This window comes from Aspergillus oryzae, chromosome 2 (genome assembly GCF_000184455.2).
Source record: "Aspergillus oryzae RIB40 DNA, chromosome 2".
NCBI lineage: Eukaryota > Fungi > Ascomycota > Eurotiomycetes > Eurotiales > Aspergillaceae > Aspergillus > Aspergillus oryzae.
In genome coordinates, this window is record NC_036436.1 from 2,992,045 (window position 1) to 3,004,962 (window position 12,918).

At 47.4% G+C, this 12,918-nt stretch overlaps 5 protein-coding genes across 5 annotated transcripts; 3 read left to right on the forward strand and 2 right to left on the reverse strand.

Annotated features, from left to right (window-relative positions):
* Positions 1 to 953: 953 nt before the first annotated feature.
* Positions 954 to 2,258, forward strand: AO090003000329 (transferase family protein; the record flags this gene model as incomplete). The annotated part of the gene is made up of 1 exon (XM_001819474.1): positions 954 to 2,258. The coding sequence occupies one exon, from the start codon at positions 954 to 956 to the stop codon at positions 2,256 to 2,258; it is 1,305 nt and encodes a 434-aa protein (XP_001819526.1).
* An 865-nt stretch (positions 2,259 to 3,123) lies between these two features.
* AO090003000331 (DUF4246 domain-containing protein) lies at positions 3,124 to 4,594 on the reverse strand (the record flags this gene model as incomplete). The annotated part of the gene is made up of 3 exons (XM_023234840.1): positions 3,124 to 3,126; positions 3,220 to 4,197; positions 4,244 to 4,594. The coding sequence occupies 3 exons, from the start codon at positions 4,592 to 4,594 to the stop codon at positions 3,124 to 3,126; spliced, it is 1,332 nt and encodes a 443-aa protein (XP_023089918.1).
* Positions 4,595 to 6,643: 2,049 nt separating this feature from the next.
* AO090003000332 (type 1 glutamine amidotransferase) lies at positions 6,644 to 7,558 on the forward strand (the record flags this gene model as incomplete). Its single annotated transcript, XM_001819476.1, has 1 exon — positions 6,644 to 7,558. The coding sequence occupies one exon, from the start codon at positions 6,644 to 6,646 to the stop codon at positions 7,556 to 7,558; it is 915 nt and encodes a 304-aa protein (XP_001819528.1).
* A 390-nt stretch (positions 7,559 to 7,948) lies between these two features.
* On the reverse strand, positions 7,949 to 9,162 carry AO090003000333 (uncharacterized protein; the record flags this gene model as incomplete). The annotated part of the gene is made up of 2 exons (XM_023234841.1): positions 7,949 to 8,658; positions 8,709 to 9,162. 2 exons carry the CDS (start codon positions 9,160 to 9,162, stop codon positions 7,949 to 7,951), a joined length of 1,164 nt encoding a protein of 387 aa, XP_023089919.1.
* A 3,018-nt stretch (positions 9,163 to 12,180) lies between these two features.
* Positions 12,181 to 12,761, forward strand: AO090003000334 (uncharacterized protein; the record flags this gene model as incomplete). The annotated part of the gene is made up of 3 exons (XM_023234842.1): positions 12,181 to 12,250; positions 12,310 to 12,502; positions 12,629 to 12,761. The coding sequence occupies 3 exons, from the start codon at positions 12,181 to 12,183 to the stop codon at positions 12,759 to 12,761; spliced, it is 396 nt and encodes a 131-aa protein (XP_023089920.1).
* Positions 12,762 to 12,918: the final 157 nt, after the last annotated feature.

A 12,918-nucleotide genomic window follows, 5' to 3' on the forward strand; every position in this document is an offset into this window, starting at 1 on the left:
GATGCTCCAGGGTTACCGTAGGGCTTATTACATGGGCATCGGATTAGACGGACTTGGGATTGGCATTAGCTTTATGTACATCTGGGAGAGGGAACAAGGTGCGCGACAAGACTCGGAAAAGGGGCTCAGCTATCAAAGACTTTGTATTGAGAAAAGACCCACAGCATTGCCTTGTCTACTTCTATAATTATAGGGACATGCACCGTACCATTAGCGTTATCGTGTGATTCCGCATTTTCCTTCTCTCTAACCTCTTCAGGACAGGGTTCGGTGTATAAATATAGATATAGAATAGAACAATAGATTATAAAGTATACAGCATTATCTTCGAATCCAATTATTGATTGTCAAATAGAAGCTTAATTCCCAATTCAAGTAATTAGAATTTAGCTGTCGGCGATATCCGCCATTCCATGAACTCCCCACTTTCTAGCAGACCTTAAATCTCATTGAATATATTTTTAACTTACAATCATGACTCGAATTATGTGTGATTCGTTCGGAGTTACTTTAGTGTCTCGTTCCTGGGTGACTCATTTCGCGTCATTTCGGATCATCACCAATCATGATGGATATTGAAGTTTTAGCTTCAGATCCGAGCTGCATGAGATGAGGTTAAAGATAAAGACAGCAGCCACTTTTGAACCCATGGCTATAGTGATAAAATCCATGTCCATAAGGATAAAATTAACAACAACATGGATTCACCTATACGCCTTCTCCCCTTGTCTCATTCCCACCAGCCATGCTGTATATCGCTCTCGATATTGGATGCCACCGTCGTCCGGTTCGCCCCCACCGGCGCAATCTGGCTTTTCGATGATTTTCCTTCCGATGAAAAAACATTCCTCCACAACCTCCAAACCTCATTGATCCAAACCCTAGACCACTTCCCCTAATGGGCCGGTCAATTGCAATGGGTCCCATTCCAGCCAGGACGCACCCACCGGCCTATGATCACATACAACACGGCGTCTGATCCAGGCGTAGAATGGTCCGTCGTGCGACTCGCCGAGCCCATCACCAGCTATGCGCCCACAGCCTCAGAACGTGCCAGCCAAGGGTTCTGGGTCGGGGATGCATTTACGCAAAACACATTCCTCTCTCAGACCCGGTTAGCCCTCGCCAACCTCCGCGACTACGAGGGCCTACCTTCTATGACGATCCAAATCACTCTATTGGAGGGAGGCGGTTACGGTATCGGCATAAAACTGTCGCATTGCCTCGCAGACGCCCAAGCCCTAATGGTCTTCATGCAGCAATGGGCATCAGCCTGTCGCATACTCCACGGCCACACCAACTCCAACTCCCTCTCACCCAAGGACAAGCTCAACCCCATCTTCAACCCATCACTCCTCGACACCAAAGCCAGCGCCGGCATCAACACCCCAACCCCAGACCCAACCCTAATAACCAAAGCCCGCAATCTCCCCCTCCACCGCTACGACTGGTGGAAAACCTCTGACCCAGCCTACCCACCCATCATGATCCCCAACACCACGAACTCCAAACCACCCCCAGAATACCTCACCCCCAACCCGCTCTCCCCATCCACTCCAGCCCCCTGGGCAACATGGGACTTCACAAAACCAGTCAGCTACACCCAGATCCATTTCACAGGGCCCGAACTCGACCATCTCCGACAACAGGCCTGCACCCAACTAGAACCAACCCAAACCCACACCCCAATATCCCGGTTAGACGCCCTCCTCGCCCACATCTGGACACTCATCAACCAAGCCCGTGGATACGACCAACTCAAAGAGAAAGTCTATCTGAATATAACTCTAGGCGCCCGAACACGCCTCAACCCACCACTCCCGGAAACCTTCATCGGATCCCCCATTTTCATCACCCATGTCTCTACCTCCGGGGAAGAAATCTGTACCTCCACTATCAGCAAAACCGCATCCCAGATCAGATCCACCATCCAGCAATTCACGCCCGATAATCTAGGCGCCATGTTATATGATGCCGGGTTGGAGGTTTCGCCGCAGCGCCTGTGGCAGGGGTTTATGGGCCAGAGACATACGTTGATTACGTCGTGGTTGAGGTTGGGGGTTTATGAGGTGGATTTTGATGGACGGGGGAGGGGGCCGAGATATGTGCATGCTGTTATGCAGATGATGGATGGGTGTGTGCAGGTGATGGATTCGGGGGTGGAGGATGGGGGGGTGGATTTGGGGGTTTATTTGGATAGGGAGGTTTTGGGGAGGGTTTTGGAGGGGATTCGGTTGTTTGGTAATGAGGGGGATTGAGGAGATGTAGATTGGGTTGTATATTGTGTATTTATTCTATGCCTAATGGTTATGAGTTATGTGGATGTCAATGGTTGAGTACGGTATATGATATCCAGGCTAGGGCTAGACTAGCAGTTGTTACAGTATTCAATGACATTAAGGTTTAATTGAATCGGCGTGATCAAGTAAATATCACTTTAGCTATATACAGATATTACCCTCACGATGAAACCGACCTGCGTGCATATGGGAGGACCCTGTTGTATGTCTGGTGGTGAATGCAAAGTAGACATGCGGAATAATAGCCCAAAATTCAAGCATACGTTAATGCTCACAAAGCGAAAATTCACCAGTCTCAAATTGCTGGTTCTGCTCGCTGGTCGTCGCACTCCTCTCTTGCATGAGCTCCTTTCTATACACTTTCGCCTCTTCAAGACTGATAGATGGATAGAGGATATCCTCGCTCACCATATCCTGAAGCTCCACCGGTAATCTCTGAGACAACATCCCAGTAACCAGTTCTCGCTTCTCTTTCCCCCAATCCTCCTGTTGGGGCGGAATGTTGGCAGAGGATATGATACGCATATGAGGGTCCACAAGGAACAGGGCTAAGATTTTGCGGTGGCCAGGCTTGGACCGATCTGTCAACGAGAACGGAGAGACGCGGTGCTGGAGGATGTTGGGGAACGTAAGGAGTCGGTCTTCCTGGCAAACCACGCTGCCGAGGTCCTGGGTGACCTGCGTATCGTCACGGGAGCTGACCTCGGGGCCAAAGCCATAGACCTGCTGTAGGAATTCATGGCGGTCCTGCTCATAGGCAATTTCTGACAGTTCGTCCTTGTCTGCGCGTTGACGGAAAGCAAGTGTACTCTGGGTGATATTCTCACTGTCATAGTAGTAGATGGCCGTTGCGCAGATGCGTTCATTCTGACGAGTGTTAGCATTGAAATGGTAGTATGGAATAGGATGCCGAGCGTACTAGTTGTCCTTCAACATGCCAGGTGCCGCCTTCGTACTCCGGCTTCTCCGGGGTCAATTCAATGTTAGCCAACTTCACGATGATCTGCAGCCCTGATTCGTGGAACTGCTCCCGTAGATTGATCTTCTCGGTTATTTCAGGAGGTGTGAACTCCCCTGGTTCGGGGAGTATTATTTCTTGTGAGCGTTGCCACTCCTGATACTTCCGGTCAAATTCTTCGTCATCACTATAATCGTCATAAGCTGGCTCCTTTGTCGAAGTTGGGTGATAGTCAACGCTATCATAGACTATACGTGCATGCCGTCGTTCCTGCACGTGAGTCAAACTCTTGTCCCAAAGAGGAATTGTCTGTGCGATGATCTTCTCTACTGCTTGGTAGAGATCCCGATGCTCCGAATGGTGGACATTATTGATGTATGAATCAATGCGACATTCACCATCCTGACCAGTTAATTTCACATCGCAGGGAAGCCATTGAAACTTTCGGCTGAACGGCATCAGGGCTTCCCTTTCCCACCTCCGCCAACCGTATGCACTCCCTTCATACCCCTCAATCTGGGCTTCTCCTTCTGGGGGAACTGGAAGCAAGTCTCCTTGCCCTACGCTCCCAAGACAGTCATCAAGATTGATTACTCTATCCGGAAGAATCCGCGTTCGGCCATAAACAACAGGGAAGAGAGAGGGGTGCACCAAATCAACCACCTTCATATCTGACCCAGGGTGATAGTCTTTCTGGTCCTCTGGAACCTGTTCGAAAGGGGCCACTGAATTTTTCAAGGCCTGTTTCAAATCCTCGGGAATGGCAGTGTCGGATTTCACCACACCAGCGTCATATACGCTGAGAAAGCCCGTTTTCTGGAAATCCTTCGTTTTCCACTGCAGCTCTTTGAGGATATAATCCATCATTTTGGGAGTTACATCCTGGCCGCTCTGGGCGATCTCTTCCCGCCACTTGGAAGTAATGGCTTCATCGAAGACCTGCATCGTGTGAGTAGTAGATGGCATTGCAGGACGAGATACATACCTTCTTATCCCAGTCCGGCTTGTCGGTGATAGTGTTCATTACACGCATCATCAATATCTCCCTGTGGACATTGATACGGCTAACGTGTGTCAGTAAATTTTGCCCGTGGCACAGGATACAGTGAGAAGTCTTACTCAACCCAGCCACCCTCAATGTCGCCATAATCCAAGGCATTTGGAAAGAGCGTACGCCTAAGAGGCTGGCCACCCTATAAACAGAAACACGTGAGTTATACTCTAACATGCATATCTTGATGATACAGGGTGAGGTGGTGATACTAACATCCGGTCTATAATTAAGGGGTAGGTTATACCCCGGCAATTGAAGTCGATTTGACTGTTCGGCTGACATTGTGTAGTGCTTAATTGATCGATATAGTAGTCTGGGATAAGAAGTATAAACAATCTTCCTCATGTGGTATATTATGTAGATTTATAGCGCGTGGTGGGGATCGGCGGCGGGGTCAAGTTCAGCGTGGCAAAACCGAGACTAGGTCAAAACCCCAGGCAGACGCCAGGCACCAGATCGACGCTATTCCTTTTACGGGGCGGGACCCACACCATTGTCTTCTGCCTGGTAGATGCCTGATTCTGTGCAGCGTAACCCTACTCATGCCCTATAATTATCATTTGGCTAACTTGCATGGTAATAGGACACATGGTAGCTGGAAATGGCCATATTCTTTAGGGGGACTTCCAGTGTCCGACATCCTATTTGTCTATCTTTCGCAAAAGGAAGTTGCTCGAATGGGAGTGAGTTCCAGAAATCCATGCGAGGGTTGAAAACTCCGGGCATAGAGTATATTTAAATATAATTCTGGAGAAGTTGGATAAAAGCAATTGAGTATCGAATAAATATATCACTGCAGATCACAATCCAAAGCATCACAAATCATCCATTAGTGCGTCCACCTACAAAGAAAGCCCATCACACAAGACCAACCAGAGTGCCACAATTTTTAACAAAGAATCCTGTACTAAAGAAACCACTTTCTAGACCATACTCCTCTCTCAGCGTCAGAAGGGAGACACTCCCTGTCATTTGGTCGAGAGGCTTGTCGGTAGTGGCGTAGTGTCCTAAAAGACTTTGAGACGCTTAGAACAGCAAGAATCAAAAGAATGACTACTGCGAAGATTCCACAGTGATATTGGTGAACCTCACCGAGAAATTCTCGCAGTCCAAAGCCCGTTCGTAAACTCGGCCCAGTGACGAAATACCCGTGAGGCCGATCTACTGGGTAGTAATGTGCACTATCTGTATCTGTGGATCTATCCTTATCTGGCTTCTGCAGTCAAAGCTGCCGACTATCATGAAGAGGTAGGACGTCTTCGTCGGTGTTTATAATAGGTGGATGGTACTGTACGTTTCAATGCCGACGGCCACCATACCCAAAAAGCCGGCATGTTGAGGACCGGCGACGACCCAAGGAGAAATGGATGTGTAGTAACGAAGTATTCTGGGAAGAATGAACCCTTTAGAGGGTACATACTGATCATTAGCCAGACAGATGACTGGGAACCAAAGGAAACCGCCCTATGTACCGCCATGGTTATCTTTGTTAATGTTAGGGTAAGGTAAACAAAGAAAGTCAATACTGGGTCCTAGAAAACTTTCTAGATATTATTAGTATACAATTTCAGCCCTGTTCAGCCCTGTTCAGCCCTTCCAATTGTGACTACTTAGTTCTCCAGAGAACTTAGAGTCTGTTAAACATAGCAGAATGTAGCAATATTAAATTTGTGCCCGTTCCATGGTACACGAGATCAGATAGCTACTACAACACAATAGAATTCCACTTAAACAGATCGTATGCTATGACTAGAATACTTGACTACATTTACCGAGCCTAGAGCACCCTATGCAGTTAATTATATCGCTACAGGATGGAGAAAGCTGTCTTGACTTGCAAAATGCGTAAGAGTATGCCCTATCCAGCACTATTCCCATAATGTCCAGAGCGCACCATGAGCTTCAACAGGAAGATTATGTGTCCAAGATATGTCTTCTTACCTCATATTGCCTGTTATACAGAGAACACATAAAGCTCTAGATTATAAAGATACACATTTACACTGCGAATTAGCTTCATCTGGATATAAATCTTACCTCTTTGTCGAAAGCCGTTTCGAATTGACGCCATTTATACGATTCCTGCCTTCCAATGTTACGCCTTTGTGTTTGTTACTAAGTCATGCAGATATATGATCTCCTTTCTTTTACCTAAGATCCAAATTCTCGTATGAGTCACATAAAGATCCATCACTCGTCCGAGAGAACCAAAAATGCGGGCCGTTGGGAATCAATTACCCGATCTGGCAACCGGATCCGAAGCATAAAACGCTTCAACATCCTGTCACTTGCAGCGTCAACCACCTTTATATATCCCACCCCGACTGCAAGATGTCCTTCCACATCGCTGTCCTAGACGCCGACGTTCCCGTCCCAGCCGTCTACAACGCCCGCGGCCTATACTCATCTCAATTCCGCCATCTTCTGCAATCCGCCGCAGCACGACTATCCGAAGCCGGACATAAAATCACCATCCACACCTCAGCCTACGATGTCGTAGGCGGAACCTTCCCACCACTGGAGAGTCTGCGCACCACCAAGCGCCCAGAAACCCGTAGCAATGAAACCTCAACCTCAACCTCAAACCCACTAGCCCAGCCAATCGACGGCATCCTCATCACCGGCGCCGCGGCAGGAGCCTACGACACGTACCCATGGATTAAACCCCTGGAAACCTGGATCCAAAGAGTATACACTCAATACCCGCATGTAAAATTCTTCGGCTCCTGCTTCGGCCACCAGATTATCGCGCAGGCGCTACTTTCCACATCCGCCCCGCAATGTGCGCCGGGCCCCGCAATGAAAGTCGAGCTTTGTCCGGATGGCCGTGAAACCGGCCTCGTTCCTATTGACTTGTCGCCGGAGTTTGTGGCGGCGTTTCCGGAGGCACTTGAGAAGCTCCCCGGTGCAGGGAGGCAGATGCGTCTGCAGATGATTCATGGGGATTGGGTTGTTCCTGTTGCTGGACCCAAGAAGGAGTTGCCCGCTGGTTGGGTCAATGTTGGGTCGACGGAGTTGTGTCCGGTTCAGGGGCTGTATTGTCCTGGCAGGGCTTTGACGTATCAGGGGCATTTTGAGTTTGATGTCTTTGTGAATCGGGAGACGTGTTTGGCGTTTGGGAGGAGGTTGAAGTGGTCGGAGGAGGAAACTGCGCGTTTTGTTGAATTGATTGAGGTAGGGGAGGACGATGATTCGAAAGTCGCGGCTGAGGTGGTTGCTATGTTCTTTTGTGGGTTGAATGAATGAGTTTGGAGAGGTATTTTCCTTTTCTCGAAATTTGGCGTCGAGTAGGATATAGGTCGGGTCGACAAAGAATTGCGTGCCAGGGTATGATGTGAAGATAAAGGTCGGTATAGTTCATATCGAACTTTGAATTACATATACTAAATGTGGATAAAGCTCACTGAGGTATACTGTCTCAGTTCTTTTGGTTGATTAATATCATCATATTTAATCCGAGGCATGATTAGCTAGAATGCATTCTAGAGCTGAAGAGCTGGGTCTATGATACCCCATGTGAACAATAGAAGCCCTCCGTTACATATCCCCATTGATGTGTATGCGTGGTCATCACTAGCAACAAATCACTGTAAGCCAGACTAGAAACACAGTGTTTCTTTGAACGACAACCCATATTCAGTCACCTTCCACCTTCTCATCAGCTGTTACAAAGCCAGTTGAGCTATTTTCATGAGTCCCACCAAGAAAGATCCTTTCGATTGACTTCTTAACCATGAGCCCCGTAAGGACTTTAATCTCATTATCATTGGCGATAGTCTTTGCTAGAAGTTCCACCTTCTTCCTTTCCAGCTCTTCTCCTTGCCGCTGTATGGCTTCCCACTCACGGCGGAGGTCCCCTTCAAGCGCGTTCTTGCTAAACTCCATCGCATTGACCTTGGCTTGAATATCGAGATGAAGATTCTCCAGTTGTGACGTGCGCTGTGAATCCCGCAAAGCTTCCGTCAGTCTCACAGCCGAAACGATAAATGCGTCAACTGCTCTAGCTGTTATTGGGGCTCGGTGGACTGCAGTGTGTCGAATTCCAGCAACCTCAGCAAGACGTGCATGAAACTCCGGGCCACTGCATTGCAATGAGCCATCCGGAAGCTGTGAGGACCACTTCTTAAACAATTTTGTCCATTTTGTGAGCTCTACCGCTGCGGCGCAATCCCATCCATTGTCTTCAAGTTCTGAAGGCAGCCATTTCTTCGTAAAGTCAAAACAGCCTTCCTCCAGTACTTGCTGGACTTGTGACAGGATAGAATGCTGAGCATGGTATGGGAAGTACGATGGGTGTAGTGACGGAATGGGCAGCTCCGGCTCAGCTGAGGGTGGGGGCAGGGGTACTGTAGAAAGGTGAACAATGAACGATAGCAGAACAAGGTATTGTACGTACCGGAGGTATTTTCCTGGTTGGCGTGAGTCTCTTCTTCCACAGAAGTCTCTACCTTCATAGACATTGATATGGAAGGAGATTGTTTGATCTCGCTTTCCTCTTCCTCACATACCGAATCAACCTCTTTGACAGTCTTCGCTTGCGTATGGGCTGCCTCGTCTTCAAAAGCATTGTGTTCTCTCTCTTTCGTCGTGGACGGCGCAAGAAGATCAGGGAATATCAGCTGAGCTTTGATGTCTGATTCGAATACGCCAGCCTCCAGCAGTTCCTTGGAGATACGACAAACTCTCCCGACCGAAAATTTGGGAAATAAAGCGCGGAGTGAGGTTTTATGTTTCACAATGCGTTTGATAATAGCACCTGTATTTCGATATGAGGCATAAGGGCCAGAGAAGATCGCCTTACCCTTACAAGCTAAGAAGACTTGGCGTCGTTCCGCTGCAGTGGAGGACATCTTGTGAGAGCCTTTTTGCTTAGTACGTCTTTTCATTCTCATTCCGTGTCTCTTGTGAACCTTGATGATATCTTGACATGAAAAAGTCGCGACTCAGATTGTTCAAGGAAAGAACAAGTGACAATCTCTTCATCCCATGTTGACCTACATTGTGGTGGCTAGCAACTGTGGCGTAGACATCTTGCATTCACTTAATATTTGTGGCTCAAGTCTGAACAGATTTGAAAAAGAGCTTTTACCACCAGGTATGACAAGTAAGCTATTAAATATATCTATTCTAATCTACTCTTCTTCCATGTTCCTGGAGTATCTCTCTAGGCCTAGATAAATTAGATAATCACCGATTCGATCAATCCAGCTCAACATTATGTGGAGCAGTAGTGGAGACTAGAAGATTTGCCTATTTAGGCTACACTGCAATTATAGTTTGCAAGAGACAGTGTATTTGGAATATCTTCGGATGATATCCTTGCAGGACTGTCCATGACACGATCTTTCCTCAAGTCTCCTCAGAGTCTCAGACTCATTATGACTGATACAGAGATCCTTATACTTTATTAGACCGCTACACACCTGTACTGCTACCACAACAGAAAATATATAAAAAGATTGTAGACGTATTCAATAATTTAGTAGACTAGTATATCTGCAGCATACTCAAAATTTACAATAAATCAAATCTAAGAGTCCGACATAATACAGTGTCCTAAGTCTAGTACTCAAGTTAATGGAAATATCTTGAAGACATTATAGTTGCGGGTCAAATAAAGGATCTATAAAAATAGAATCTGGGTGAATAGTGAACACAGGCTCCTAGACAAGGCACGACGCTTATCTGGAACTGATAATATCTACTTCTGAGATAAAAATATTACAACAATTCAGATAGCTTATCTATTGCTTTAACTTTTAAGGAGTTAGGATAAACTCATCTATCCGTCCATCCTATGGTACACTGGTCGTCAAGCGAAGACGATACAGGTGATGCGTCCATTTTCGTCCCTTGCCTTGGGATGCCCTACTCATGGCCCTACAGGCACATTCATATATGCGACCCAGACTGAGCCACACGTCTACAGATTAATATAGCAAGCCACGCAGGCGTTTGGCTGGGGCTGCTGGAGTTTCGTGCTAGAAGATTCGATGCTTTCAAGAAGCATAACAAGCCCGTTCGCAAATTCATCGGTGAGTTGGCGATGTACCTAAAACCATTTCTTGTGAGCGAACCGATATGTTCTGGATGGCCGACATCACGACAAATAGGCCTGTCGAGACGTCGTTCCTACGTGAGTTGCGCCCAAGCGAGCATTAGCGCCGCAGTTAACTCTGCCTAACATATAGACACCTAAACTGGCTGGCGAAGAAACGATGGCTGTGGTGCGATGCGGTATGGACCCACATTCCACCAACCCTTACTTCTGTTGGATTCGTGTAGATTGTCCAAAGATCTGCAGCCGCTCGCTCGGCTGCGTAGTATTTCCCTTGTTGACGACTGAATACTGCCTTATTCCCAGGAATTCGCTCTTATGCTAAATCCATTCTCATGCCGAGCCCGTGCAGGTTTCCTTACGAAGATGTCCTCACAGAGAGGGCTAATAAATGGGAACCGGTGTTTGAGGATCTCGATAATATATGAGGCAGGTGTACTCGTAGACCTTTGCGGAGTATGTATGCACTAGGGACTGATTACTCCGTATAGTGAAGGACTGACCACAGGGTAAATGATCTGCTAGGATGGATTGGTGGCTCATGGACGGCATCGGATAATATCACCTGAGCCTAGTCGGTCCATCATTTAACCGCTACGACAGGAAGCAGCAAGGCATTGTGAGTAGGCGCTTGAGCATTTTATCCAGCAGCAGTCCCGCAAGCGAAGCAGCCAAGGCGCGATGGGGAATTATCAAGAACGGTGAGCTGCCCAGCAGGGTGAGCGGTAGACCAATGGGGCCGCTAGCAAACGCAAACAGACGATTGCCAGGGGCTCATACTGTTGAAGATTGACTTTTATTGATTGACCGGAGAAATCAGTGAAGTTCATCATCTTTGCTTGTTGTTAAGATGAGCCACAGTGACTCTTGTAGCAGCACGTGCAGTACATGTCTCGGTATTTTCTATAATTTAACATATAGAGCAACCGGAATGTCGCCTGAAATTACCCTATACAGGGGCTGGTTGCCTCATATATCTGTTCCCAATTTCTGCCATAACAACTCAGCCACCTTGATTAAATTGTCGTAGCTCGAAAATTTTCCTTCTAGTTTATTTCTGAGAATCCAATACCAACATGCGAACCCGTCTCTTTCCTACTCCGCGTCCACCTTCTTCCTCTTCTTTCACGGGGCTAATATCTACCTGGTTACGGATGTAAGTCCTAAAGTAGCTTAGCTCAGGTGGTTCATCTCTTGAGAAATGCCACTCACAGCCAATCGCGAACTCTGCTCGCTAGTCACCAACGCGGCTATATTAAGCGTGACCAGGATCATCCTACAGATACTCCGAGAGAGCTAATTTTTCAAGCTTACGGCCCCTGCGCTGCCAAGCCTGAGGCAGTGCAGACCTGACCGGGGAAGCCACGATACGTTTCTTGGAGAGCTCCCTTGCATCGCGACAGGCCAACTAGCGAGAATGAAAAATAAACGAGAAAGGGGGCTTATTCCCCCGTCTCCGGGAAGATCGTCCAAAAAAAATCAGCATATACTTCCAGATCGAGCAGTTGCTAACGCGGATCTCGGGGCGTTTCAACATGACCGTTAGGCGTCCAGCTGGGCAGGCTGTGACGGACGGATATGGCAGTCTACGTGAAGCTAAAGATCATTGACATATATGGTTACTTCAAGGCGTCCAGTGTTGTATTTCAGAAAGTACCCAGATTGGTTCTACTACTATGGGTGGCCTAAACTTGAAATCCATAGCACATTCAAAGCATATAAATACTCACCTCAACACCTCTAATCAGACTGGCATTGGAACACATCCATCTTCCACAAACATTCAAAAACCCCCATTGAACTTGCAAATATGAAAGTCTTCACACCAATCTTTGTGTTAATGGCACTCGCTACCTCCCAGGCAATTGCCGCCCCTGCAGGTAAGCCTCTGTCGCACTTTCAATTACGCCCATTATGAGGCTATATTAATCAATTACAGCCGAGGCTGAATCCTTGGAGGCGCGTGCCGACTATTGCGTTGATATCAAAGTATGCCACGGCTATAACTATGAGGGTGGCTGCTATAAGGAATGCAAGAAGCCCGGTGAGCCTGTTGATATCAGAAAAGGATATAAAAAGAATGCCGGCTCGTTCAAACTTGGCACCAAGGGTTATAGCTGCCAGGTTGGATCGTGAGTTACCACCCAAATTTGCGAAACATAGGAGCTAATCGATATCAAGAACCAAGCATGGCACGCAAACAGTGAACTACCCTGGACTCAAGAGACTCCCTGACGGATGGATCAACGACATTACAGCGTATCAGTGCAACAAACTCTAAGGCATCCCATGGTGCCCTTCAAAGATGACAGATGTTGCCGAGGGGGCTTGGAGGTTATATCAACTGGCGAGGAGATGCTATTAGCAGATGAGTTGACGAGGAAGGTTTGAGTTGAGTATACTGGTAACATGTCATGATCTTCAGTTGCTAGGGTCAGGTCCACTTTTGAATATGTATTTCTGATAGCGAATATCATGATTCTCTGGGGAAAGCTAGCAGGTTCATCAGGAAGTACTCGCGGGCTTAGAATCAATTCCAATATGCACT